Here is a 26,982-nt window from a genome sequence, read left to right on the forward strand (position 1 = left end):
GCTTTGCTCGATGGGACGTCGTGGTTAGCGTGCAAGGCTGAGAAAGAGGATCGTAGTGAAGAAGAACAAGAAGGGGCGAAGATGTAAGGCCCGCCGGATCACGGTCGGCGATATCGTGGTGAAGCGATCTTCTCGTGTACCTAGTTACCAAGCCAGATTTGTTTGCCATCTCTGGCAGGGGTGGGAACGGTCATCAAGGCACGACCGCACCGTTGATGGCGTCGAAAGCATCGGCCAGCGTGGGATACACGCGCTCTGTCATGGCACGGGCAAGGGACGGCAAGTGCATTGCGAAGAAGTGAGGAGACCGGCCTGAATAGACTTCCGGATCCTTCGTGCGTGCTGCTGAGGCTAGCACCACGTCCGTGGCATGCGACGACGGCAGGCGGTCGAATGGAGGATCACATGTAGTGCCCACGAGTGTGGAAAAATGCTGATTGATTAGGAGCGACATTGTAGGCCCATTCATTCTTGATCACACGGAGCTTCCTCCTCAGTCGATTCATGACGATCGCGAGGCGCTGCCTATCGTGCACTGATCATCCAGTGGCCAGGACCTTCGGGCCAAATGCAAAACATGCAAGGAATATTACACCACGCGATGATCAATGATTCATGAGCGGCTAGCTAGCTCATTGGACCCTTTTTGGAGCTGGCGATCGCGCTGCACAAGCTCTACGCCGGATGCTCTCGCGATCCGCACGGATTCTCTCTCGTCCCGTCGTCTCTCAGACTTTAGAGCCTGGACCCTTAGCTGCCAAACCTTGTCACATGTCTTGGTGGGAAAGAGCACAGCGAGAGCAAGGACAAGCAAACATCCAATGTACGTCCACGTCGACTGGAAGGAGAGATGGTGACGGCATCGCGCTGACGACGCAGGTCAGAGAGGGACGCATTTTCCCTGCCCATCGCAGTGTCCACCAGGAAAACTGCTCCGGATTTTGTGGGCCGATCTATCACATATTGAGTCTCCTCTCGGGCTGCCTCGACGTCTACGTGAGCCGGTCTAGACCTTGCGGTCCTGTCCCTATTGGCGGAGCTATGAAAACCCAGAGCGCAGCGTTGAAGATCACAGGCCGCGGATCGTACGGTTGCCGTGGAGATCGCGAACGGGTCATGGGCCCCTTTGGACCCGTAAAGAGGCCTGTGTACCCCCCATGTAGGCTCGGGACAACGACGAGCCGATCGAGAAAACAGGATTGAGATGGCGATTGAGACGGACGCGGACCAGAACAAATCGATGGGGGCCTGGCTCCGGTCAATGACGGTGAAGGGCATCTCTTGCTCATTTCCAGAGTGATCGGCCACGCAAAGGGTTCCAGACTAGAGGAAAGACTGAGCTCTATTGTCGGGTGCAGAACTAAGTAGAGAGGTAGTCGTCTATTCCTCCTCAGGCTCCAACCCCTTTCTTCGTCCTTCCCACCATTACTGAATACTGCCTCTCCTTTTACTAGCATCGTCACGAGCAGCGAGCGGGTCCTAGTGCGCTCTCTTTTCCATGTCGCACGCGCCTCGGTCGCGTCAAGAAGCCATATCGTCGTCCTCCGTAGCGGCTCTTGGCCACTTTGTACGACTCATGGACAACATCAAGGGAGAGTGGGCCAACGTGGTCGCGCAGGTGCATCAGCCCACCACCTCTCTCACCCAACTTCAGCTCGAGACGGTTGCCTTCATGCGTGGCTTGCACGGGAATGCATCGCAAGCCCTTGACGTTCAGCAGTCTCATGCATCCTCATCCCGCGATACGCTGGATAGTGCCGCCGCCATGTCAGCTCGACGAGTGGACAGCTTCATAGCTCGACAGACGTCAAGGGAAGTCGCGTCCACCCGCCTCTTGTCGCTGGAGGGCGACCTCGTCGATCTACGGGGTGAGATGGAGCGTCTTTACTCGTACAGCCAGACGATGATGCATGCGGCATCCTCCGTGGTCAACGAGCTCGACCATATTCACGGACACGTCGGGAGGCTGAAGACCGCGGCAGCAAATACGAAACAAGTCATCGCGACGCCGGGCAAGAGGCCTGAACTGGATCTCACGGCTACGGCTGACCGACCTGGAGGAGGCGGTGACACCCCGTCGTCTTCTCATTCGCAGTCCGCTTCGGAAAGCGAGGACAACAAGGGGGATGAGAGCGAGAGGGAAGAGACTGCGTACCTGGAGGAGCTACTCTGTCCGGGACCGTTTAGCGTTGGACCGGAGTACGGCGAGGAGGACGACGACGATGAGAACGAAGAGAACGTCGCACCGCGGCCCCCTGGGAACAGCGACGAGCTGATCAGCCGATCGGATACGAGGCTACGAGGTGGGCCAGCCTTCGGCGAAGGCATGACACCAGCATCAGCATCAGGCTCAGCAGCAGGTACAACGTTGCCAGAGGCCTTTCGTCGGTCACGACGCCAGGACTACTTTGGCGACTGGAACAAGCGCGGCCGACACGAGCCGGCGCACCTGGATATAGGTCCAGCCAGCAAGAGTGTGCAAATGAACGCAGGGCTGGATGCTGGTGAGGACGAGGAGGAACAAGAGCAGGAGGACGGCCTGCTTTGCCTAGGGCTTAAGCGCGGTAGGCGGGAGCGTGAAATCGGACCGCTTTCACTTCCTTTTGCCAGACCAGTCAAGGTCACGAGGATGACGTAGTACGTCGCTCCTCGATGTGTATCCAGGCTCTTGCTCTGTATTTTGTCTCGCATTCATTCATACCATGGACTTAGCAATTGACTGAGCCCTGTGGCGTGAACGGCTCATCCTTCCCGCCCGATCGAAAAAGTCGGACCGAGAGGCGAGACAAGAGTGACAGGTGATCAGTCCAAGGGACCAAGGGCGGCATAGCCTCACGGATTTAGGGGTCCGCTCACCATCTTTGGCACCCCACTCTCTCTTCTCTCCAATAATCAGCAGCCGTGGTCACGACTCTCTCTGAATTGCGCTCCATCTTCGGCCCGAACACCACGTCTTCATGATCGCAGCGCTCTAAATCTTCACTCGATCCGACCTATTCAAGGAAAGGACGCTGTGAAGTTGCACCGCCTCCAACCTTCTTCTCCCTCTTCTCTTTGTCACTCTAACGACCCAGCGATACCCTCAACACCTCAGTGTCACAACATGGCGAGCGCAGCAAACCAGACATCTCGCCCCTCGTCAGCAGCTGCCCACGCAATGTCGCGCCAGTCGAGTAGCGGCGCCGCCACGCCCAGCACCACCACCGACTCTGGCTCGACCACGCCTGGCTCCGAGAGCGGCGCAGACGAAGTCGTTGCAACGAGCACCGTAATTACCGAGTACACCACAAGACCAAAGGGCAGCATTGATGGTGATGATGCTGAAGACCAGGAAGCCGCCTCATCTGCACCCAAGGTAGCTGGCCAGACGACGACAGTCACGCATATAGGATCCAAGGAGCTGCAGCACCAAATCGACAAGGATGGCGGTGTTCACTTGAAGCCTCAGCAGAGTGCTCACCAGAAGAAGAGGGGCAAAAAGATCAGAGCCATCGTCAGCTTCAAGCCCAGGCAGAGTCGACTAGATCGCTTCAATGAAGAGGCGGCCAAGGACCCATTTCGCGGCTTCTATACCTTGTTCTGGATTGGGATGGGCATTATCATGCTCAATACATTCTATACGAGCTTCACTAACACGGGGAAGATCATCAGGTGAGCAAAGAAGAAAAAGTCTCTGCTCGGAGAAAGGGAATTAAGGCTGATGATTTCTGGCACGCTCGCGCAGCCTGACCTTCTGGACTCTCTTCTCCAAAGACGCCATCGTTCTCGCCATCAGCGACGGCGTATTGGTTGGCTCCCTCTTCCTATGCGTCCCTTACGCCAAGGGTCTTAAGCGTCGCTGGTTTCGCTATGCCCCTACAGGCCTCATCATTCAGCACTCTTGGCAGGCGCTGATGCTCGCATGCGTCATCAAGTGGGCGCGCTACCGCGAGTGGCCCTGGGTGCAGTCTGGCTTCTTTGTGCTGCACACCCTCTCCATGATGATGAAGATTCACAGCTACTTGGCCGTCAACGGGAACATGTCCATTCATTATCATCGCATGCGAAGGGTGGAACGGCAGCTCGAGGAGAGAGTTCTCGAGGTCGAACGTGAGGCGGCTGGTCAAGGGGAAAAGGAGGAGAAGCTGCCAGAGAGCAAGGAGGAGGCACGGCAGATGCAGCATGACTTGCTCGCCCGAGCGTGGGATCGGGCGGTTCGCAAGTCCAAGGACGAAGCCAACGCTCGTGAAGGGGCCGACGCGCTCCTCGAGGGCGACAAGGTGGCGCTATGGGCTCAAGTAGACAAGCAGCGTGGCATGGGCGCTTTCCGCCATAGAGCCTTCCGTGGTAGCTTGACGAGGTCGCTGCATCCAGATCAGCCGCAGCATACCCACCACGCCTCAGCAACGCTGCAATCGCCAGAGAATGGCTCCGCCGCACGCCAACGCAAGGATTCTACCTCATCCCAGACGGCGCAAGAAGAGCTGGTACGCGATCCTCACCCGCTCGCCACCCATCCAGACGTGCTCATTTCGACTCTCTCGCGCGAAATCGAATGCCTCCGCGAAGAGCTCATGTCCGTTCCTCCGCACCTACCAGAGGGTCTCTCCCCCTCCGAAGCCGAGTCAGCCGGTGGCAAGGACAAGCGTGTCTGCTGGCCCGACAATGTCACCCTGGCCAATTTCTGGGATTACCTCCTCGTCCCAACGCTCGTCTACGAGCTCGAGTACCCGCGCACCAAATCTATTCGTCCGCTCTACGTTCTTGAAAAGACACTCGCCACATTCGGTACCTTCTTTGTCATCTACGTCATCACCGAGCACTTCATCATCCCGCACTCCCCCTCGCCAGAAACACCACTACTGCAGACATTCCTCAAGCTGGCGCTCCCCATGATGGTCAACTACCTCCTCATCTTCTACATCATGTTCGAATGCGTCTGCAACGGCTTTGCGGAGCTCACCCGATTCGCCGACAGGGAGTTCTACCAAGACTGGTGGAACGCCACGAGTATGGACGTCTTCTCTCGCAAGTGGAACAAGCCTGTGCACTCCTTCTTACTCAAGCACGTCTATGCCTCTAGCATCGCCGGACTGGGAATGAGCAAGACGCTCGCCATGTTGACCACTTTCCTCCTCTCTGCCTTCTTGCACGAGCTGGTCATGGCCATCGTAAGTGGCAAGATTAGAGGGTATCTCTTTGCGGCGCAGATGAGTCAACTGCCGTTGATCCTGCTGAGTAAAGTGCCGATCATTAGGGACAATGAGACGCTGGGGAACTTGATCTTTTGGATTGGGTTAATGGCCGGCTTCCCTTTGCTGAACATTGGGTATCTCATCTATTGAGAAGCACAATACCAGAGAAGATGGGGACAAGAGCCGGCTGAAACCTCTGTAGCTACTGTATTGCGCTCGCTCGCTCGCTCGTTCGTTCGCCACCTCTCTTTGGCTTTGCTTAATTGTACATGTTGAGACGCATTTCCATGTTCTGCCAGCCTGACCGGGATGATGCCCTAGCGCTCACCAGCGTCGCTCGCTGTCGTAGCGGTGATCTGACCTCGCATCATCCCAGTGATAGTACGCGCCCTCATCAAACTCTTCCTGCTCCTGATGTCGCCGATGCTCCTGAGCTTCCCATTCACCGTTCACATCGACCTCCTCATTCCGGCGATCGCTTTGAAGAAGCACATCTGCATCGCCCTCCTCGTAATCTCGCGCCTCCCGTTGTTCCGCCTGCTCAACAGCCTCCGCCACGCTCCTCAGCAGGGCCATAACACGCTGGTTGGCAGCCACATCCGCCTGTGGGATCGCGCACAGCGACGACGAGCCAGTAGTAGCAGTCTCATTGCCAGCGTCACGCTCTTCGGTGGTCAAAGCTTCAGAGGCTCGCTGTACGGCTTCGGCGAGCCAGCCTTGTACAATGAGGGCCTTCTCCAGGTGCGGCGGGGTAGAAGCAGTATCGGCAGCTCCGGCTTTGACGGTCGCGCGAGAGCGTCTGCGTTGCTCTGGCACTCTGGAGAGGAGGGAGTGAAGCAGTGCCGAGTATGTGGGGAGAGTAGCTGACGGAAGGCCAGTTGCCGTTCTCGCCTCCGCTGCCCCGCCTTTTGCAGGAGGAGCCAGCCCAAGCTTCTGCGCCAAATGAAGCACAAGCTGCCATGCCGCATTGCTATCCCCTGCATAGCTTGCACCAGCGTCTCTCCCCAGCGTATCGAGCAGGATAGTATACGTGGCTATACTCGGCTCGACACCTAGATCCTGCATATCCTCGAGCACCCTCAAAGCTCGATGGGAGGCCGTGGACACCAACATCTGTCGCTTTGCCATCCCATCAAAAATGCGCAGTGCCCCCACTTCGGATGCGGCGTCCCTCGTAGGCCACGGAGGTCGCGAGTGGTCCTCTGCGACTGGAGCGTCTGCATCTTTGAGGTGCGATCTATTCTCCTGACTGCGCCAGAGGGTCACCCCGTCCAATTTGTGGCGCTCCGCAGCAAGGGCGGAGAGCCATGGGTCGAAGCTGTACGAGTCGACTTGCCTCCCGGACATCGACGGTTCCCAGCTGCCCTTCCTCACCATCTCGTGCACTCGCTCCCTCCTGGAGACTCGTTGCGCCTGCAACGCCTCCCTCGCCACGCTTTCTCGCCAAGTCTCGTACGCCCGCTGTAAGCGCTGCAGCGTTGCGTCGATAAGGACACGGCGCTCCTCAGGATGGTCCCGCTCAGAGGCTTTTCCCGAAGCAGGCGCGCGGATCAGGTCGACAATGCAGCGCAGTGTTAAGTTTGCAGCGTGCCAGGAGGGCCAGAGGAGCTTCCTGTCCGCAGGCGCGGGAGGACGCTCATCGGCTGCGTCCGGTTGCTGACTCTGCAGCGCAATCTCGAAGAGCTCCTCGGGCAGGTCTGGGGTAGGGTGACACGTAGCACGATAGTAGCGCAGCGCTTCGATGAGATGCCGTGAGCGGTACAAGCGGTAGAGATGGGCAGTCTGCCAGAGACATTTGCCTCCGCGTGAGGCATCAAGGGCCGATTCGAAGTCGACGTCTTCGCAGAGCCAAGCGGACCTGGGCGGCGAGGAATCTGCGGCTGCGCTTGCCGAAGAGGTGGAAGATGCCGCTGACGCCTGCGCAGCCAGACTGGCTTCTTGATATCGTGCGAGCAGCCTAGCGCTGGGTAGATGAGCAAACTCTGAGAGCTTCTGGGTGCTTTGGTGTCCACCAGACGCTCTCCAGTACGTTCTCCTTCCCTTGCGCAGATTCGACATCATCAGCCTTCTCGCCCTACCGATCCTGCCTGCTTCCAGATCCGAGAAGATAGCTTCTTCGCTGTGATACCCTTTCAGCTGTTCGTGCTTCGAAGAAGTAAAGGAGGAGGCCAACTGCGTGGGATCCATGGGTGCGGCGTTGAGAAGCTGAGAGCCTTCTTCGAAGAGACGAGAGGCTTGGCGTGAAGACCAGCGCGTGGGTCGCTGTGATGCTGGTGTCGATGCCTGAGGTTGCTCCAGCACAGCATCGCCTGCGTTGCCTAGCTCTTCGGCCAGCTGCTGTAAAGCCGCTTGAATACGATACGCTGCAAAGACGTTCTCCGTCACACCGCTGTCGATGAGCCTGCGGACGAAGAGCTTGTAGGTAAAGCCCCGAATTGGAAGGTCTGGTGTGACCGTATTTTGCGCCGTGCCAATCGCAATGGACTCATCCACCATCTCGATGGCCTCCTCGTACCTGCCGACCAAGGTGAGATGTCGCACGATAGCATTGAGGGCTTGCGTGAGGAACTCACGGCACTTCTGCTCCACCTCGGGCGACAAAGACTTTGCGTCCAGCTGTGCTCGCCGATCGTTGTCAGCAGCTGTCATCTGCGTGCAAAGTTTCCTCGCCTGGCCTCTCTCAACAGGCAAAACGTGCAAAGCATCCTTGAGAGCCAATATCATCCTTTTCCCGATGTCGGCCGAGGCATGCCACCCTTTGGCAACGAGAACGATAAGAGCCTGTCTCAGTGGAGCGGGATTGCGTGTTGCACGCTCGCTGAGCAGGAGAAGGATCTTGGATACTGCCTGGTGGGACGACTTGAGTTGCGGATCAGTCAGCTCCTGCTCCTGAGCATGGTTAGAGTAGGGCGGCCCGCATCTGATCCAGTGGAGGGCATCAGCTGGCCGGCCCTTGGTGAAAGCTACGTAGGCTGCATCGAGGTAAAGGTGGGAAGGAGTGCCCATGCTTCCTGATGATGATGATGATGCGCCGTCGCTGCCGTGTAATGCTTCGAATTGACGAAGCGTAGCTGTTGCTTCAGTGAGCTTGGCGTCGGTGATGAAGGAGGAGCCGTCTGAGCGCAGGATGCCTTCGACTACTTGTGAGGGAGACGGAGCTGCGTACGCTGCTAAAGAAGCCGGCGTAGATGATGAAGAAGGGTCCTGCACCTCAGCCGCCTTGGCTGTGTAGCTGTCCTCCCCTGGGTCTTCGAAGATGGAATAGTCGATGGGAGTCGGATGCAGCTCGAGATTGGAAGTCTGAACTCGCCGCGTAGACTGAGATCTTCGAGCACCTCCGAGCCTGCTGAGAGACGACAAGGCAGCGAGGTAGAAGAGGTCGTATGATGGAGATGCTGGAATCCGAACCTTGGAAGTAGAAGGAGGTGCTGCTGTCGCCAGGCTGTATGCGTGGGTATGAGGTATTGATGGGCCAGGCGGGCGCTGAGCAGCACTCCCACAGGCGTATTCTAGCGCCGTCTGAGCTCCTCGCCGTCTCGACATGCTAGGACGGCTGATTGAGTAGGCGTGGTGCCATTGATGGGACTTGGCAATGAAAGCTCTAACTGGCATCGACCGACCCTGCGACCTTCTTTGGGACCGGACCTTGGCTTTCCGTCGATGCGCTCCGCCAACCACGTGACATTGCTCCGCGTGCCCGTCCTGCCTTCGGCCTAGTGTTATGCAGGCCGCGAGCGAGGCAGCGAGTCCAACACCTCCGCTCGACGAGGCGCACAAGTTGTCCTTGCCCAGCCCTCATACATCCTCATTACCATCGCAATCGACAGAGCGAGATCCACGCATCCGCGCGACGACAATGAGCGCCCTCGATCCTGCCAGTCCACTGGCAGCGCTGCTCCAACTCGTACCGCAATCGACGCGTCACACCCTCGACTTCTCCGGTCTCGATGGCATAACGTACGCCGTCCTATGCGATGCTGCCACCCAAGCCGCGGCAGAGAAAGCCCAGGATGCCGAGCTACGCATGGCTTTGAACTCCAAGAATCGTATCCTTGAGACCAAGCTGGAGCGCAGCCAACGCGACTACAATGAGGCACTTGCGGATGTCGATGCGGCCAAGCGTGGCCATGATCAGGCAAAGGCAGGCCTCGCTGCCGTGCAAGCGCAGATGGAAGCAGTAGAGGCAGGCAAGAAGACCGCCTTGCAGGATCTGACAAGGGCAAGACGTGAATGTCAGGCAATCAAAGTCGCAGCAAGGCAGGCAAAATTGAGCAACGAGCGTTCCATCGCGAGACAGAGGGAGAGGTTCGTGGATGCTGCCATCCTGGCAACGAGAAACGGAGCTGCGACTCTCGCCACCGTTCCATCCGTATTCGATGCGCCTCTTGCATCGTCTTCGACCTCCTCGCAGCCACTCTACGCCCAACAAGCCGCCGAGCTCGAGGCTCAGCGAAGCGCGCTACTCTCCACCAACTCGGCGCTTCGTCGACTTTTCACCGAGGCACTCAACGCCGTCAATGACCTTTCGGCGAGCATTGCTGGCTCGACGTCCGTTCCTTCAAGGGCGCTTCAATCTGATCTGTTTCCCAAAGGTCAGGCTTTAAGCAAGGGCTATGACCTCTCGAGGGCAAGCAGCTCAGCAAACGCTCATCCCGCTGTCCGCGCATTGAGTCAGGCCATCAAAGCTGGCGAAGCTACCATACACGAGTGGGACAACGAGCGTCAGGCTCTCAAGGAAGAGCTGAAAGCATCTCAAGCGGCGGCAGCGGCTTCTACCGATGAAGCAGATGACGATGCCGCCGCAGAGTCTGCTCCCCGTAAGGGCCCTTCTCGCATCTCCATCCCTGCTTCCGCCGCAACAGCATCCGCAACAGCTCAGGCAGAGCAACAACGTCAGCTTCAAGCCCTCAAGTCTCGCCTGGCAGAGAAAGATGCAGAAGTACAACGCGTCGAGGAGCGACTCGAAGAGGCACTACGCGAGGCTGAGGGAGCCCTTACGCAGGCAGCTGCGGCGCAGGAGAAGGCCAGGAAGATGGAAGAGGAGAGACAGCGTGAGGTGGAGGAGATGGCTAGAGAGAAGGAAAGACAGGCAGCTCAAGCAGCTTTTAAGGCTGCGGCTGGCGCGGATGAGTCTTCGTCTATGATGGGCCACTCAGTGGAGCATTCAGCCTTGCTTGAGCCGCTCTCCGCGACGAAGGTGAAGACGAGGGCAAGGAGGGGGCAGAATATTGATCTGCCGCCTCCTATTGTGGATGACGATGTGTACATGGACGAGGAAAGCACAACGAGCGGACCAAAGGCTGCATCGTCGTCGTCCGCCTCGTCATCACGCAAGAGACAGCGTGAGGTAGAGACGCTCGAAGCTGCCGAGGAAGCGACCTTCTCTCTCACTGTCCCGTCCGAGGCTGAGGACCAAGAAGACGTGAAGCAAGCTGTAGCGAAGAAGCAGCAGGAAGAGCCCTCAAGAAGTACCGACGCTTCAGCGTCGTCCTTGAAGCGGGCACGTCGCTCCGACCTGTCACCATCTTCTCCCTCGACCGAGCAAGCGCAACAAGAGCAACCGCGTATCCTCACGAATCGTTCCGCACCCAACAGCAGCAGCGAAGAGCCGGCCGCAAAGGGCAGGCGTGTAGCTTCTTCTTCCTCGGGTACCACAACAGGCAAAGCTCAACGCCCTGCGGCAGGGAGTGCAGCTCCACCCATGTCGTCCACACCTGCCGCTCCAGTCAGGAAGATGGTGTCCGCAGCCACAGTCAAGAAGCAGCAGCAGCGACAACGCCAGCAGCAGCAGCAGCAGCGCCAGGAAGAAGGAGAAGACGTCAAGGCGACGCCTGCCCCTGCCCCCGCGGATGTAAAGAAGAGGAGAACAGTGGCAACGCCAAGCGTGCTTCAGGCTGCGCTTGAGAGGAGGAGAAGGGGTGCTGCAGGTGCAGAAGGGGGAGGAGGAGCGAGGAGGACCGCAAGTGGCGGACAGTGATGCGATCAAGGGCCAAAGGAAAAGGGCAGGGGCTTGTATACCACCAGAGAACGCTGTGTAGAGGGAGAAGGGTCGCCGTGTGTAGTCATGCATCCATTGCCTCGCCAGCACCGCGTGAAGTCCGCAATCTCAGCCAGGCACCTTGCGAATATCAACCTTTTGCTTTTGTTTACACGATCGAGGCCAATGAGACAATACACGGAACGAAACGAAACGGTAGACGAGGAGATAGAAGCGGATGCGGAAAGTGTAATCGAGGTGACAAGCTTGGTCGGTGGTAGAGGTGGACGGGGCGAGGGTTCGCTGTGCGACCTCGAGGGGGTATGACTGGCTGCTTCGCTAGTGTTGTCAAGACGCTGCTTTCGCCGGCGTCGTCGTCAAGCGCGATTCTTCGTCTTCTTCTTCTTCCCTGCCGCCCCAGACGACGAGGTGGCAGGCACGATCTCTGCATCTGAGGCATCCGACCCTGGCGATCCGTTTACCTGCTTTTGTTTCTTTTGCTTCTTTCTTTGCCCGCCCTCAGCAGCCGACCCCGCTATCCCATTGGCACTTGCTGCCCTCTCCCTCTTGATCGTCGCAGGCGAAGCCGTCGTATCCCCCAACGCGGCGGCACCCGCCGTTTGTGGCCAAGGGGCGTAGCGCTGGATGATGGGCCCCTCGATCGTTGGCTGTCCCTTGGGATGGCGCGCCTGTGTAAACCAGATGACCGCTTTGCGCTGGCTGCAATTCTCAATCGAGTAGGTGTTGCCCTTCGGCACCATGAACATTCCTCCGGGGCCTAGTCGGAACATGGTGCGATGGACGCGGATGTCGAGCCCTCCCTGCCAGATGGCGAAGGAGTAGTTGTTGTCCTTCGTGGGCTTTGTAGGTTTGGACCCGCCGACCGGAATTTCCAGGATGCCAGAGGCCATGTACTCGTCGACGCCAAAGACCTTTTCGAACGAGAAGCTCGAGTTGGTCGCTGGTTTTGCCCGCACCTGGGAGTAGGGGCAGGCGATGCGGCGCTCGACCTCGCATTGACGATCCGCATCCCACACAGTGCCGTGAGGGTCCGTTTCGTCGTCCCATCCATCCTCGGGATTGCGCGTCGCTGCGGTAGGGTCGAGCTCCTCATCTTCATCATCGCTCTCTCCCTCGCTTCCAGTCTTGCTGCGCTTCATCTTGTGCTTGGCAGAGCGCGACCGACCTCGCCCGCCGGGCCTTGTGGTGCCGTCCGGATTGACGGGTTTCTTGCGTGGCAGACGTAGACCGGTGAATGTGCCTTCTCCTGGTGGGCGACTGTAACGAATGATCTCGCGCAGTACGGGTACCGCATACGTCTTGATCGGCGCTTCTTCGAAGACATTCTCGTCGATGGTCTCATCCGCGTCGGCTGAGTCGTGGCGACGCTGTGGTCGAGAAGATGGAAGAGAGGGACGACCGTAGATGGCCCGTTCACCGCGCCAGTACTCGAGGGGAGCATATCGATGGCGCGTTGAGCGGCGCACGTCGCCGTCGATGACGCTACCTGCTCGGCCGCGACTGGATGCGACGCGCTCGCTTTCGAAGTGGCCCGCCTGAGATAGAGATGCGGGCTTGCCTTTGCCCACGGAGGAGGGCGCACTAACCTCCTTGTGTGGGCGACCCTTTCCCCTCTTTGCTTGCGTTGGCGTGCGTTGTGGGTCGTCCTGGTCCTCCTCCTCAATGGCTTCAGCCAAGCCTTCAACCTCTTCCGCCGAAGCCGCATCGCTGTAGTCGCCGGCATTGTCGTCGTCGTCGCCAAAGCGTCGCGGCTCCTCTGGATCCTCGCTGAGTCGCTCTCGATCGTCCTCTTCCTCGTCCTGTACGCTGATTCCTCCATCGCCATAGTCCCTCTCGCCTTCGCTGTCGTCGATGTTGAAGCTGGGCATGTCTCCGCCAGCCACGTCCATTGGACCTTGGTCATCGTCGTCGTACGGAGCAGCTGAACCGGACATGTCGTAGCGGGATTGGCGTCTTGAGTCGAGACCTCGGTCGCTCATGCCGCTCGGCCTGCCTCGATTCTGACCGATGGAATGGCTGGATCGTCCACCAGCATCGTCTTCATATCCATCTTCATCATACCCCTCCGCCGCCTCTCCGTAATCGACCACGGAGTCGCCGCTCTCCCCCTCGCTGCGCACATCCTCTTGGTATCGTGATGAGCGTGATCTGCTCTGAGGTGACGGAGCGTAGCTGTTCTCGAGGTCCATAGCCATACTGCTGCTTCCCACATCGCCTCTTCTGCCGCTTTGCCGCCTGCTTGTACGCGGTGATGAGCCAGCATACAGGGACGAGGAGTCCTGTGGGAACCCTCTTGATCTGGTTGAGTAGGTCGTCTCATCGTAGCTTCCACCGTCGTCGTAGCTGCTCTGATCGTGCTCATCCATTGCCCTTCTTCCTGCCTCGAGATAGCCGCTGATCGAGCGCACATCCTCATTCACCCTCATGCCCGTCCTCCCTCCGACACCAGGACCGTGGAACCTGCGCGTCGATGCCATTGCGTCGAGTGAGCGCTGCTAAGCTTGTTTTGGTGGATGTATGCCTGCGCTCTGGAGGCGCGACTAGGTAGCAAGACGCCTTGATGAGATGATGTCGTGGGCGATGAGCAATGCCTCAAGGGGCCAAAGCTTCCGTGGTGACTGGTGTGAAGGGGGAATTTGGCGTGCGATGATGGTAGAGGGCGGAAGAGGAGGAGTTGACGAGACGAGATGCAGGGCAGCCGCTCCTAGTTGCTCAGCCCGCTCGTCGAGTGCCAGGGCGGAGGCGGCGACGCGTCGAGGCTCCAAGAAACAACAAGCAGGAGTGAGGGCAATGCAAGTCTGCAATGGATCTCGAGCACGACACGGTACTAGCGTAGCCAGCTGGTGGAGCTTTGCACGAGGTAGCGAAGGTTACGCAGCTTCCTTGTCAATGTGCCTGAGGCCGCGATAGATGCTCAATTGCCATGTGCGCCTATGTGTTGGGCGGGTGTGTGTTGTTGCTCTCTCGACCACGTGGTATGAGCGATCGACGGACGAAGGACATGAAGGCGGCTGCAAATACGAATAGTGGTGGAACACCCATTGCTCCCTGACTGTCTGCCTCCGCCTCTCGTCCCTCAATCTCGGCGTGAGGTTTCTCTCGTTTCATCCATCATGTTAGGAGGCAATTCATCTTCATCCTCCTCTTCTCCATTCGGTTATCAGCAAGGGGGACAGCAGCAACAGTCTCAACAGCCTTTCAATAGCGGCTTTGGTGGTCAGCAACAGCAGCAGCCGCCTCAGGGTCACAGCCAAGGCTACAATCCGTACCAGCAGCAGCAGCAGACGCCTGCGCAACATCAGCCCTTTCAATCCTTCGGCCAGTCACAGCAGGGTGGCTTTCCCGGCGGTCAACAGCAGCAAGGGCAGCCCTTCCAGACCCCTCAACAGCAGCAACAGCAGCAGCAGCCGTGGGGCGCTCAGAGTCAAGGTGGTGCCATGAACCAAGGGTGGAGCCCAGCCGGCGTGCAGCAGCAGCAGCCATACAATGGTCACGATCAGCAGCATGGGATGATGTTCTCGCAAGGCCAACAAAGCTTCTACGGCCAGCAACAGCAACAGCCACACCAGCCCCCGATGCAGCAAGTCTACCTACCCGGCTACCTGAGCAAGATTCGCGGCCAACGACCCTACTCAGCTGCGAGTCGCAAGGTCAGCGACAATGCCAACTCGCCTCCCAAGCAAGATGATGCCGCTCTCAGCTCTGGTTCAGCAAATGCGCATGCGACCCCCAATTCGAGAGGCTCTCGCGATGGCAATCGACGCAATTCCCTTGATGGAGCTGGTGGACCTTCTTCTCCTCTGCAGGGTTTCCAGTCCTCCTTCTTCTCTTCACCCACCGACTATGCAGCGCAGAGTCGCTCCACCTTCGACGGGTCGGGCAGCATCTTCGGCGTAGGAGGACTGCGCGGCGGCGGCAACCGCAAGAGCGTAGGGCCAGGGGCGAGCAGGGATAGCGCCTCTGCCGCTGGCACGCCCGGGCGAGAGAGGTCAGCCAGCTATATGCGAGCATCGAGCATCGGAAGTCCACAAGCGCAAAGCACGGTCGACGATGATGATGCGCCGCCCTTTGAGGCTCTGGCAGACGTCGACGCCTCACGCGAGCAGTTCGGCGCCGCTTCCTTTGGCGACTCGGTCAACGCAATGGCCACATCGCCTCCCAACAGGCAGCAGAACAGCAGCGCAGGCTTCGGTACTCCCTCCTATGGTGGGCGCAATACGCCCAACTTCAGGCGGCAAGAAGTTGCGGCTCAACCCTCTCGCATGGACAACGGCCGCGAGTCCGCGATATGCACCCTCCTTCTATACGGCTTCCCCTCCTCACTAAGCCACGCTGTCCTCTCGCATTTCAATGGCATCGGCGAGATCACCTCGCACACTTCCCTTGCCCCGGCCCCGGACTCAAGCAGCAGCGACGGCTTTGTCGTCTCGGAGTGCTTGCGTATCACCTACGCTGAGCCGTGGCACGCCCTTCGCGCTTTGCGACGCAGTGGCGAGGTGGTAGCGGGTGTGGCATATGTGGGCGTCAGACTGGCGGACGATATGCTTCACCAGGAGATGCTCCTCAATGGAATGAGCTCGAGCATGTTCACCAATGGCAGCGCTGCCTCTATGATCGGGAGCAACACGACCTCCCCGCCCCTGGCGGCTGCAACCGTCACCAAGCCCATCGGTGGACCAAGCGCCGGATCGGCATCTTCAGGCGCAGGGACAGGCGCTGGTGCTCGTTCGGCGCGCGATTCGACGCCCTCCTTTGGCCGACCAGTGACCATGGTCGACAGCCCCGCTGCCGCCTTGCGAGCCCGAACGCAAGGTGGACCTGGAGGTGCGGGTACTTCTTCGCCCTTCAGCAAGGTCACGGGTCTGTTTGGCGGAGCCACTGCCGCGCCAAACGGTAGCAACGCAGGCACGCCCTCGAGAGGTGGAGCGACGCAGGCTGGGGGTAGCGGGCCGGGCACACCTGGAAATCAAAGTGGTGTGATGGGGAGGATCGGGGATGCCATCTTTGGCTGGTAGCGCAGACAGTTACCTCGAGGTGTGAACCATGTCATCTATTCATGCTCATCACGTTGTTTCTCTCATTCAATTGACTCGTATCGAGGCACGCATCCTCATCGCAATCATCTCGCAGCTGCCCTCATCGTCTCTCTGTCACGGCCCTCGCGTTTTCCCGGCGGCACCCAAGGAGAGGCCCAGTCGCGTTGGGGACGGATCGAGGTGTGTTCTTCCAATAGCTCGAGCGCCGTGCGTGCGGGCGTGCGGGCGCCTCTCGCTTGGTCCGCCTCATCGACGTCGAAGAAGCCTGCCCGCCTGCCTGCCTGCCTGCCTGCTGCTTGCTGCTCCTGCTCCGCCGCGAAAGCAGCAGCAGCCGACTGACGCCTTGGAGACGAAGGCTTTTGCTCTTTGGTCGGACCATTGAATGCTTCTCGCTCTCCTTCCTTCCACTACTACCACTCTCGTGATCGGTCGGCATCGCATCGTAGACGCCCCTCCCTTCTCCTTTCTGACTTCACACGCTACGCCTCTACACTCCTTGCTATCGAAGGCCTAGACTAGCCCACGTCTCAATCTCGCTCTCATCGTACTAGCAGCGCACCGCTTCTTCTTCTTCTTCTTCCTTTGATTCCGCCCTCAATCACTTCACCGCATCACCACCATGTCGTCCACTCGTCCTCAGAATGTCGGCATCAAGGCCATGGAGATCTACTTCCCTAAGAGGGTGAGCGCAACGCCGTGGTTGAGAGAACGTAACCGTGATGCACGGCAAGGTCAAGAGAGCTCACCATCGTCATCCCGCTTGCCTCGCCGCCGCGCTTTCCTGCGTCCCAGTGCATCTCCCAAGACGCTCTTGAAGTGAGTCGACTGAGCTCAATGTATGCCTACCTCTTCAAGCTCTGAAACTGACCACCTGCCTTCCTCTAGGACTTCGACGGAGCGCCCAAGGGCAAGTACACGATTGGCTTTGGCCAGAAGTACATGGCAACCTGTGACGACCGCGAGGACATCAACTCCTTCCTCTTGACCGTCACACAAAACCTCATCGAGAAGTACAATGTCGACCCCAAGTCCATCGGACGCCTCGATGTGGGAACCGAGACGATCATCGACAAGTCCAAGTCGGTCAAGACTGTCCTCATGGAGCTCTTCAAGGCGTCGGGCAACTCAGACATTGAGGGACTCGACTCTAAGAACGCTTGCTACGGATCGACGGCCGCGCTCTTCAACGCTATCAATTGGGTCGAAAGCTCGTCGTGGGATGGCAGGGACGCCATTGTTACCGCGGGTGACATTGCCATCTACGCTGAGGGGTCTGCTAGACCCGTCGGTGGTGCTGGCGCCGTCGCCTTCCTCATTGGCCCCGATGCTCCCATCGCCTTTGAGCGTGAGCATGAACCCGCTCTTTCAGTGATTACTGAACACCGCATAGCTGACCTTTCATCTCTACCCTCGCCCTTCTCCCTGCCTGGCGTCTACAGCCATCCACGGCACTCACATGGCCAACAACTGGGACTTCTACAAGCCCGACCTCAACTCCGAGTACCCCACTGTCGACGGACCCGAGACGATTCAGACGTACCTCGGTGCTCTCGACCGCGCCTATGACGCCTACCGAGCAAAGGCCGCCAAGGCAGGCAAGCTGGCTGGCGCCAATGGCGTCAACGGCACTGCTGCCCCTGGCGCCAAGGTTGACGACTTTGACTACACCATCTTCCACTCTCCCTACGGAAAGCTCGTCCAGAAGGGCTTCGGTCGTCTCGTCTACAACGACTACCTCTCCGACCCTACCAACTCTGCTTATGCTTCTATCCCGGAGTCGTTCAAGGACCTGGACCGCCAGTCGACGATCACGAACAAGGAAGTCGAGAAGGCCTTTGCCGCCCACACCAAGCAGATGCAAGCCTCTAAGCTCGAGCCTACAAACGACACCGTCCGCCGTGTAGGCAACATGTACACCGCCTCCCTGTACGGCGGTCTTGGCTCCCTCATCTCCAACGTCTCCTCCGCAGACATGCAGGGCAAGCGCATCCTTTTCTACGCCTTCGGATCAGGCTGTGCCGCCTCCGTCTTCTCGGCCAAGGTCGTCGGAGACGTCAGCCACATCAAGGAGAAGATGCAGCTCCAAGAGCGCCTGGCCGCCATGGAGGTCGTGCCGTGCCAGACGTACGTGGATGCGCTCAAGATGAGGGAGGAGACGCACAACAAGGTTGACTTTGAGCCCAAGGGTGATGTCAAGGATGTGTGGGAGGGAGCCTTCTACTTGGAGAAGATTGACAAGACCTGGAGGCGGTCCTACGGAAGGAAGGGGAGCGAGATGAAGATTAGCGCTCTTCCTCAGCACTAGGTGGATGGATGGGTGAGAATATGTGAAGGGGCCAATCGAGGAAGAGGGGGAAGAACATGGCAGAGAGAAGGATTAGCGGGTGCGGCATTGTAGATCGCTGAAAAGCAGCGACTCGAATCCTGTTGTCGTCATCGTATGCATTCGCAGAATGCATGAGACGAATGAGCCCCAGCCGCAGCACTGTGCAGTGTCGTGAAGAGCGATCGGTGCAGTCTTCGTGTCGTAGAGCAGCTACGCCATGTTACATTACAGAGTACAAATTGGACCCTCCTCCCGTTCATCAGTGGTGATTGTCCCTCCTTATTGACCCTTTTCTCAATCGACCTCCGCCATCATCGTCTCCTTGGTCCAGGTCGCTCCCCTCTCGTTAGGCGAGTCCTTCGAGGTACTCTTGGTCCTAGGCGCACTCGACAGCTTACTCTCATCGAACAGATGAGCAGGACGGAAAGGCCATCGCTCGAACGTTCGGGCTAGTAGGATCCATTGCTCGTCCGTCAGGTCGCAGACGGGCGTGTCGGGGTGGATTCGGAGAGATTTGGGCGGGAGGGGAGGCGGGGTGAGGGTCTGGGCATTCGAGTCGCCAGAGGCTTGTGCGCGCTGTCGTGCCAGCTCGAGCTGCTTTTCGTAGACGGCTTCTGCGTCTGGCCCAATACGTTTCAGCACACTCTCTGCCCCTGGGAAGGTTCGAGCGAGCGCGGTGCTGATGCTCTTCGACCTCAACACGTACACTCCTCGAAGCAGATAGTCGAGGCTCTCCACCTCAATCCCGCAAAGAGCCTCGACGACCTCTGAAGCTTGCACTTCTGCTGCCGCCTTGATTGCCTCCTCGTGCTTGAGCTGGCGTGCCTCTGCCTCGTTCTCATAGTGAGAGGTGAGACGGGTACGTCGCCCGTCAATGAGGCGGAGGTACGTCAATTTGTCTTGATGGACCTTACGCAGCGATTCGAGAGTGGCAGCCCAAGCGGGCGGTGCGGACGTCGAGTCAGAGCGTCGGCCCCCTGCCTTCCGGGGTGCGGAAGCACGTCGACGCTTTGGTGAGAACGTCTCCTGCTCAGATGGGGCATCGGCATCAGCGTTGGCCGTGGCCGCTCCTGACGAGGCGGATGGGGCGTCCGAGCTGGTTGCAGGGTCTACGCTCGAGCGTGAGCGGGCAGAGGTGGAGAAGTCTCGCCTGCCCAAGGTCGGCCCCGCTGATGGCGTTTGTGATGGCCCGGTGCCTTGACGAAGTTGGGAGAGGGTGGTGCCACTGGCCAGCTCGTCCGATGAGGGGGACAGGCCTTCACTCCCGTCCGCGGAGACTGCGTCGGCTCCACTATCCGTCTCTCCCACCGCCGTCCCGCCCTGCTCCGCCGCAGTATCCATCAATGAAGAGCTCACCGCCACCCCTTTCTTCCTCGCTCTCCTCTCCGACCGGTTGGAACCGCCGAGCTGTCTCCTCCTTTCCCTCGCCAGTAACAGCTTGACCTTCTGATACTCAACCTCGATATCCTCGTCCGTAATGTCCTCCCCTCTCAACTCCTTGTACTCTGCCTTCAATTGGGCAATCTTGGCATCGAATCCCCTCAGCTTCTCCTCCATAGCTTTCTCTCTTGTGCCAACAACCTTGACGGCGGCCTCTCTCTTCCTCTGCTCCTCCATCTCCGCCTCCTGGTTTGCCAATTTCGTTCGCTCATCCCGGATAAGTTGGGCTTTTTGCTCTGCTTCTTGCTGAAGGTGCGCCTTCTCTTCTTCAAGCACAGAGGCAGGAATCTGACTCTGCAAGCCAGCAAGACGACGCCATGCCTGCACCTGCCTCACCTTGGGCACTGCAGTGAGCGTGCACATGGCGAGCTGGCTCGAGCCGCTGGCCATGTTCTCGTTGGAGATACTTGCAGCGTTACGTAATGTCCGACGTTGTGCTCGCAGATTCTCAGGCCAAAAGCAGTCCGTCTGCGGTTCGAGACTTTGTGCTGATTGTATGATTCGCTGCCATGCGTAGATGCCGCCCAGGGTGCCAATACGCGCCCGCCACGCCGAGCCTGCGTTGGCTGTCGCTCTCTTCGCTAGAGTCTCAGGCATGACGAAGGCAAGCTTGATGCGCCCGTAGGGGAAGATCCAGCCGCCGTTGCCCATGGCAGCGATGAGCTGCGTGTAGAGCTGATCGCCGTGCACGGTATTTGGCAGCTGCGAGACAAAGACGACTGGCGCGAGCTGGTGCGCCGGACGGGACGGGTCTTCTGCCCACGTTTTGGTCTGCGAGAAGGCGCCGTACTGCTCTAGCTCTTGATAGGCCCACCAATGATACCCTTCGTCACGATGATAGAAGAAGAGCTTGTCCTTTGGCCCTTTTCCCTCTGCATCTACTAGTGTTGGATCCTCTTTGAGACTCTCGAGCGCCCATGTGAACTTGGGGGACGTCTCCATCGCAATGACTCTTCCCACCTCCTTTCGAGAGATGAGCTCACTTGTAATGGTACCCGGGCCAGCGAAGGACTCGATGATGGTGACCTTCTGGCCGCCATTCTGTTCGACGATGCTCTCCAGCTCGAGGCCGTCCACAAATTTCTTGATAGCAGTACGATCGCGCATAAAGTATCGCGACTGATCGAGGAAGTCGGATCGCCGCTTGTCATAGAAGGGTGACCGACCCCATTCGTTTGGATGAGGGAGATGACTGAAGTGGCTAGGATAGGTGATTCGATCTGATAATGGGCTGAGGTGGAAGTCGTCGAGGCGCCACAATGGTTTGGGCGTGTCCTTCTCCATGTTCCACTGTGTACGACGCATCTTGAGCGTCTTGTGATCTGAAGTGAGCGCTTCGCGAGCTCGTGCTGCCGCTCCTGATGCCGCTTCGTCTGAGGATGCATCGAGCCTGAGCCTTGAGGTGGAAAAGGCAGGCGATGTGGCGGACGAGGAGGCCAACGCCGAGCTGGAGGCGCCACCCCTGCTGAGTCGTTGCGATCTAGCACCACATCCATAGCATGACGGTCGTGGCAATGCGAGCCGCGACCCACTTGCTATACGGTACATGTGATCAAGGATGCGAGGGCCGAAAGGGAAGGATGGACTGGATGGAGGTAAAGTCAAAATTGCCTTCGACGCCTTCAACGTCCGTCTTCCCGCGTCGACGCGTGCTTAGTCAGCAATCGCGGCCCACGGCGCGAACGAAGCCAGCCGCCGCCCGTGCGCAAGGGGCCAAGCCATGGAGCGATTGAGTCTGATTGCGTCGTTGGACACGAGTCGAGTCGAAAGGCTCCTTGTTGCCATTCCTTCCTCCCGAACCTTGTCGTCGCGCGTCGACCTGCCAGGGCAATCATTGTCAAGCGCGCATAACCAGACACTCTCACACCTTCTCCCAATCCATCCTCGTCCTCATCTTCCCCCTTTCCAGCTGATTGGCCTGCCATGTCAGGCATGCGCTCAAGAAAGGCGGCGGCCGCGGCCAACGGCAATCACGATGCCATTCTCGACCCAAGCCTGACGGAGAGTCAAAAGAATGCAGCGCTCAAGAATGGGACGTACGCTGGTAGCAGCGACGATGTGCGTGGCTTCGAACAGGCAAAGGTGAGTACGGCGCGAGCTCCGCTTGAAGCCAGGTAGTCCTCTGACACGCGCTCCTCCATCAACGCGCCTCCTTGCCTGCATATAGCGCCGCAGACCAGCCGTCGTACTTCCCGAATCAACACACGGCGTGACATTGGCAAACGACGGAGCCATTGTCGCACTCCTTTTCCTCGGAGCGGCCATCGTACGATTCTGGAAGATCGCTCACCCTGCTCAAGTCGTCTTCGATGAAGTCCACTTTGGCAAGTTCGCCTCGTACTACCTGCGACGAGAGTACTACTTTGATGTTCACCCTCCCTTTGCAAAGTAAGTGCCGCAGAGACGCGGAGCTCGACAGCGCGAGTGTATGCTCATCTTCTGCTTGTCCCTTCAGGATCCTCAATGCCTTCGCTGGCTACCTCGCCGGATTCAAAGGAAACTTCGACTTCGAGAATATCGGAGACAGCTACGAAAAGGCAGGCGTGCCACACATCAAGATGCGCTCCCTACCAGCCATCATGGGCTCTGTTCAGTCGCCCCTCGTCTACCTTATCATGCGAGAGACGGGTCACGCCAAGCTCATTGGTCTGCTGAGTGCGTCGCTCCTCCTCCTGGACAATGCTCACATCGCCCAGGATCGCCTCATCCTCCTCGATGCGGCCCTCTGCCTCTTCATGACACTCTCCCTCTATTCGTACGTCAAATTCTACAAGCAGCGCTACAATGAATTCAGCCCCAAATGGTGGACCTGGATGATCGCTACTGGGGTCAACCTCTCTCTCACCATGAGCTGCAAGATGGTCGGCCTCCTCACCTTCCTCACTGTCGGGTGCGCCGTAGCCGTCGATCTCTGGAACCTCCTTGACGTCAAGCGCGGTCTCACCGTGCGCCACGTCATGAAGCACTTCTTTGCCCGTGCTCTAGGCCTCATCGTCATCCCGGCATTTGTCTACTTGTTCTGGTTCTGGGTCCATTTCAAGATTCTCATCCGCTCCGGTACAGGAGATGCATTCATGAGCTCAGAATTCCAGCAGACACTACAAGGCAACCCTATGCTGGCACAGGCGCGCGACATTCACTATGGAGACACAATTGCCATCAAGCACAAGCACACCAACGCTTTCCTCCATTCGCACATAGACCGCTACCCTTTGAAATACGAGGACGGCCGTATCTCCTCTCAGGGTCAGCAGGTTACCGGCTACCCTTTCAACGACACCAACAACCTTTGGCAGGTGCACGCCACCGTCCCTCTGCCGGAGGAGGGAGGCTCAGGTCGAGCAGTGCGCAATAACCACGTCGTCCGCCTGCTGCACGTCAACACCCAGTCTTACCTCCTGACGCACGACGTCGCTTCTCCACTCATGTCCACCAACGAGGAATTTACCACCGTCCCCTGGAACGACACCTCGAGGTACAATGACACCCTCTTTGAACTTCGTGTCGATGGGCTCTCCAAAACGAGCACCTCTCCGTGGAAGAGCAAGAGCGCCTGGTTCCGTCTGATTCATGTACCCACCAAAGTGGCGATGTGGACGCACAACGAGACGCCTCTGCCGGAGTGGGCCTTCAAGCAGCAAGAGGTCAATGGCCACAAGGATGTCAACGACAAGACTACCCTCTGGTTCGTCGATGAGCTCAACCCTGATCCTACGGCTTCGGACTTTGAGGAGCGGTCCAAGCCTCTGCCGCCCAGGAAGGTGACGAAGATGAGCTTCTGGCGCAAATTCGTCGAGCTGCAGATGCAGATGCTCCAGCAGAATGCTGGCCTCACACAGAGCCACCCGTACGCTTCGAGTCCCATCAACTGGCCATTCTTGCTGCAGGGTATCAGCTTCTGGACGGAGAATACTGAGCAGCAGCAGATTTACTTGATGGGGAACCTCGTCTCTTGGTGGGTGAGCGTGCTCTTCGTGAGCGTCTTCGTAGGTGTGATGGGTGCGGATACCCTCGCGCAGAGGAGAGGCATCGAACCTATTGCCCGCAATGTAAGGAAGAGGCTGGGGAGCACCGTGGGCTTCTTTGTAAGCGCTTGGGCATTCCACTACCTGCCTTTCTTCAGCATGAACAGGTGAGTCGGCGCAACAGTCAAAAGACGAACACTGAGCTGACATTTTGTGGCAACCATTCGCAGGCAACTCTTCCTCCACCACTATCTCCCAGCACACATTTGCGCCTGCCTCGCAGCGGGTGGAGTTCTCCAATTCATCGTAGTAGAGGAGGTCGCAGGCCCTCTCTCAGCTCCTGGTCCCCTCCTCGCCTCCAACACCTCAACACCCTCTCACCCGCAGGACGAGACTCCCCGCTCCCCCTCGGGCGTCCGTCTCTCCCTCCCGACTACCCGCTCAGATGTGCATCTTCCACGCGGCGCCATCTTCGCTATCGCGGTGCTCATGATGCTCACGGCAGCCATGTTCTGGTTCTTGAGCCCGTTCACGTACGGTACGCCGGGATTGACGAACCAGCAGTGGTTGAAGATGAGGCTGTTGAGTAGTTGGAGTCTGCACTTCTTGCCTTCGATGCAGGAGTTGGCACAGGGCAAGTCGTGAGGGAGACAAGAGGGGAGGATTGGCGGGACGAGAGAAGTCAGTTGGTTGAGTTCACTGAGACTGATGTCACATCTAGCAAGGGAAAAGAAAGAATGTTGCAAGGAGGAGGAGGAGATTGAGAGGTAGGAGAAACACGTATCACCTTCATGTATCGCCCCGGGCCTCAAACCCACATGGGCTCGATCATCCTGAATTGGATTGCACAGGCTTGTCTCGCAGCTACCTTACAATGACGAGACGCCAAATGTCCCTTCCTGCCTGGCACGAACTTGGCCCCCTTGTCATTCTGCTCGCTGCGCCATCTCCTCTTGTGGCTGACGCGGTCCCAGTCCGCCGCCCTCGGATGCTCGCGTAGATTGCTTTGTCGGACTGAGAGCTTGAGTGTTGCTTCCACTTGTCTTTCTTTCCATTGCAGCACTACCATCGGACACGATGGACGCCACCAAGCCAGACTGACTACAGCAGAGCTGTGGAATAGACTACGACGGATACAGCCATACAAGCAGGCGCGGTCTCCATCACCTGTCCCACCCTTGCCAGCACGATGCCCCTCCCAGGTCGAGGCGCCTTTCCATCGTCTGTGCCTCCTTCCTCGACCTCTTATCGCGAGCCAACCGAGGCCTCTCGCTCCTTCGGCACCTCCTCCTCCAACCGCAATCTGAGGGGGAATGCCCGCATCGCCGAGTATCGCGTCCTCAAGGGCTTGCCACGTGCAGATGAGGCCCTGGCAATGCTCCGGCGCGTAGGCGCAATCGTCAAGCCAATAATGGTCAGGCATGGATGGCATGTCCCCCTTTTGGTCGAGTTTTCGGGGTTCCAGAAAAGGCCCCCTGAGCTACTTGGTGAGTTGCGGCGATGATCTGGCATCACTGGAGGAAATGACTGATGTTGACCACCGTGCTCGCCCTTCCCCTCGCGCTTAGGCATGAATGTCAACCGGGGCCAGAAGATCTTTCTCCGCCTGCGCCACCCATTGTACAGCAGCCGTGACCCCTCCAACGGCCAGCCGACCATGTCCGACTCCTTCCTCTCCGAGGATGACGTAGTCTATACCATGCTTCACGAGCTCACGCATAATGTCCATGGCCCGCACGATGACAAGTTCAACGCCTTACTCAAGGACCTGGAGGAGGAATGGTTTGAGCAACGCCGTACGGGAGGGAGAGGCTATATGCCCGGTGATGGATTCTTGACGCCTGGGCTGAGACTGGGAATGGGGCAAGTGAGCAATGCAAAGACACCGGCGGAGGCAAGGAGGCAGGCTGCGGCTATGGCCGAGGAGAGGAGGCGCAAGCAATTGTTGGGCGTGGGTGGTGGCAGGCTCGGTGGCGGAGAGGGGGTTACGGTGGATAAGGACGCGGCTACCCTTGCGAGGGAGGCTGCTGAACGACGCCGTCGCTTGCAGGAGGTAGACAAGAAGGCTGGCGGAGGTGGTGGGGTGTGCCCGTCGACGCAATCCGGGAGGGAGGAGGCCATCAAGTGGCACGAGGAAGAGGAGCTGTTGCATGGTATCAAGGTGATTACCATAGAAGACGACAGCGATGATGAGGAGGAGGTGCAGGTCATCGAGAAGCCAGGGCGAGGACCTTCGACAACAAACGAGCCAGACGCCAAAGGCATCGGTAGCAGCAAACATGACACCGCCGGGCCGGCCTTACCGGCCAAGGGAACGGCCGTCAAGGAGGAGGGTGCCGGCTCAACGAAGGGCAAATCCATGGGCAGCATCAAAGCCATCGTCATCGACGACGACGACGACGAAGAAGGCGAAGACGACTTCTCGACAATTTCGGTCAAGCGCGTGAAGCGAGCGCCACCGTCCACAGCCAAAGCCGACGGCGTCGTCAAAACCTCCTCTCGCCTGAATGGCACCACCGTCGCCGCCTCCTCCTCCACAGCGGCCTCTGGTCCCTCAAACTCAGCCGCAGCAGCACTCGCCCTGCAACGCATGCAGACCAAACGCAACGCCAGCAGCGCAAACGATGCAGGATGGCGCTGCTCGACGTGCCGACAGTGGATGGGGGGCGATCAGGCTAGCTTGTGGATCTGCATCAGGTGCGGGAGTGTGGCGAGGAAGTAGGCGTCGACCGACATGAAGGCAGGAGAGAAGTATATACCATCAGCGCTTAGCATCAGTCATTCATAGCCATAGTCACAGTCAGCACTCATCGAGAATCACATTAATCCGCAGTCATCACCACCACCATCAGTTGAAGAGTGAATCTCGTGCTTCATTTCGCCCCATCGACCGTAGCGATGTGGAGAGAATACGAACAATGCGCCACGTCGTGTATATGGCAGAGCTGTATCAAGCATGATGAGGATGAAAGAGGTGACAGTGTATCGCGAGAAGCAGAGGGCGATCAGGGATAGGGAACAGCTGACGGTGACTTTTCTTCTC

General features: G+C 58.4%; 11 protein-coding genes across 11 annotated transcripts; 8 read left to right on the plus strand and 3 right to left on the minus strand.

Annotated features, from left to right (window-relative positions):
- The first annotated feature begins 389 nt into the window (after positions 1-389).
- On the plus strand, positions 390-1,351 carry BDZ90DRAFT_146466 (hypothetical protein). The gene is made up of 2 exons (XM_025503503.1): positions 390-823; positions 885-1,351. Exons 1-2 carry the CDS (start codon positions 609-611, stop codon positions 1,201-1,203), a joined length of 534 nt encoding a protein of 177 aa, XP_025362975.1. The 5' UTR covers positions 390-608; the 3' UTR covers positions 1,204-1,351.
- On the plus strand, positions 1,352-2,871 carry BDZ90DRAFT_146467 (hypothetical protein). Its single transcript, XM_025503504.1, has one exon. It carries the CDS (start codon positions 1,499-1,501, stop codon positions 2,636-2,638), a length of 1,140 nt encoding a protein of 379 aa, XP_025362976.1. The 5' UTR covers positions 1,352-1,498; the 3' UTR covers positions 2,639-2,871.
- Positions 2,851-5,460, plus strand: BDZ90DRAFT_231358 (MBOAT-domain-containing protein). The gene is made up of 2 exons (XM_025505826.1): positions 2,851-3,651; positions 3,725-5,460. Exons 1-2 carry the CDS (start codon positions 3,104-3,106, stop codon positions 5,322-5,324), a joined length of 2,148 nt encoding a protein of 715 aa, XP_025362977.1. The 5' UTR covers positions 2,851-3,103; the 3' UTR covers positions 5,325-5,460.
- BDZ90DRAFT_231359 (hypothetical protein) lies at positions 5,011-8,760 on the minus strand. Its single transcript, XM_025505827.1, has one exon. It carries the CDS (start codon positions 8,715-8,717, stop codon positions 5,499-5,501), a length of 3,219 nt encoding a protein of 1,072 aa, XP_025362978.1. The 5' UTR covers positions 8,718-8,760; the 3' UTR covers positions 5,011-5,498.
- Positions 8,761-8,948: 188 nt separating this feature from the next.
- BDZ90DRAFT_231360 (hypothetical protein) lies at positions 8,949-11,308 on the plus strand. Its single transcript, XM_025505828.1, has one exon. It carries the CDS (start codon positions 9,031-9,033, stop codon positions 11,149-11,151), a length of 2,121 nt encoding a protein of 706 aa, XP_025362979.1. The 5' UTR covers positions 8,949-9,030; the 3' UTR covers positions 11,152-11,308.
- BDZ90DRAFT_231361 (hypothetical protein) lies at positions 11,289-13,980 on the minus strand. Its single transcript, XM_025505829.1, has one exon. The coding sequence runs from the start codon at positions 13,647-13,649 to the stop codon at positions 11,529-11,531; it is 2,121 nt and encodes a 706-aa protein (XP_025362980.1). The 5' UTR covers positions 13,650-13,980; the 3' UTR covers positions 11,289-11,528.
- Positions 13,981-14,218: 238 nt separating this feature from the next.
- BDZ90DRAFT_231362 (hypothetical protein) lies at positions 14,219-16,293 on the plus strand. The gene has a single exon (XM_025505830.1). The coding sequence runs from the start codon at positions 14,286-14,288 to the stop codon at positions 16,185-16,187; it is 1,902 nt and encodes a 633-aa protein (XP_025362981.1). The 5' UTR covers positions 14,219-14,285; the 3' UTR covers positions 16,188-16,293.
- A 330-nt stretch (positions 16,294-16,623) lies between these two features.
- Positions 16,624-18,950, plus strand: BDZ90DRAFT_231363 (hydroxy methylglutaryl-CoA synthase). The gene is made up of 4 exons (XM_025505831.1): positions 16,624-16,890; positions 17,001-17,024; positions 17,094-17,553; positions 17,648-18,950. Exons 1-4 carry the CDS (start codon positions 16,828-16,830, stop codon positions 18,511-18,513), a joined length of 1,413 nt encoding a protein of 470 aa, XP_025362982.1. The 5' UTR covers positions 16,624-16,827; the 3' UTR covers positions 18,514-18,950.
- On the minus strand, positions 18,829-21,081 carry BDZ90DRAFT_274123 (hypothetical protein; the record flags this gene model as incomplete). Its single annotated transcript, XM_025508827.1, has 1 exon — positions 18,829-21,081. One exon carries the CDS (start codon positions 21,079-21,081, stop codon positions 18,829-18,831), a length of 2,253 nt encoding a protein of 750 aa, XP_025362983.1.
- A 686-nt stretch (positions 21,082-21,767) lies between these two features.
- BDZ90DRAFT_231364 (PMT-domain-containing protein) lies at positions 21,768-24,743 on the plus strand. Its single transcript, XM_025505832.1, has 4 exons — positions 21,768-22,056; positions 22,142-22,362; positions 22,430-24,106; positions 24,170-24,743. The coding sequence occupies exons 1-4, from the start codon at positions 21,898-21,900 to the stop codon at positions 24,582-24,584; spliced, it is 2,472 nt and encodes an 823-aa protein (XP_025362984.1). The 5' UTR covers positions 21,768-21,897; the 3' UTR covers positions 24,585-24,743.
- A 296-nt stretch (positions 24,744-25,039) lies between these two features.
- Positions 25,040-26,780, plus strand: BDZ90DRAFT_231366 (WLM-domain-containing protein). Its single transcript, XM_025505833.1, has 2 exons — positions 25,040-25,426; positions 25,508-26,780. The coding sequence occupies exons 1-2, from the start codon at positions 25,129-25,131 to the stop codon at positions 26,659-26,661; spliced, it is 1,452 nt and encodes a 483-aa protein (XP_025362985.1). The 5' UTR covers positions 25,040-25,128; the 3' UTR covers positions 26,662-26,780.
- Positions 26,781-26,982: the final 202 nt, after the last annotated feature.

Source organism: Jaminaea rosea (assembly GCF_003144245.1).
Source record: "Jaminaea rosea strain MCA 5214 unplaced genomic scaffold BDZ90scaffold_4, whole genome shotgun sequence".
NCBI classification, from domain to species: Eukaryota; Fungi; Basidiomycota; class Exobasidiomycetes; order Microstromatales; genus Jaminaea; species Jaminaea rosea.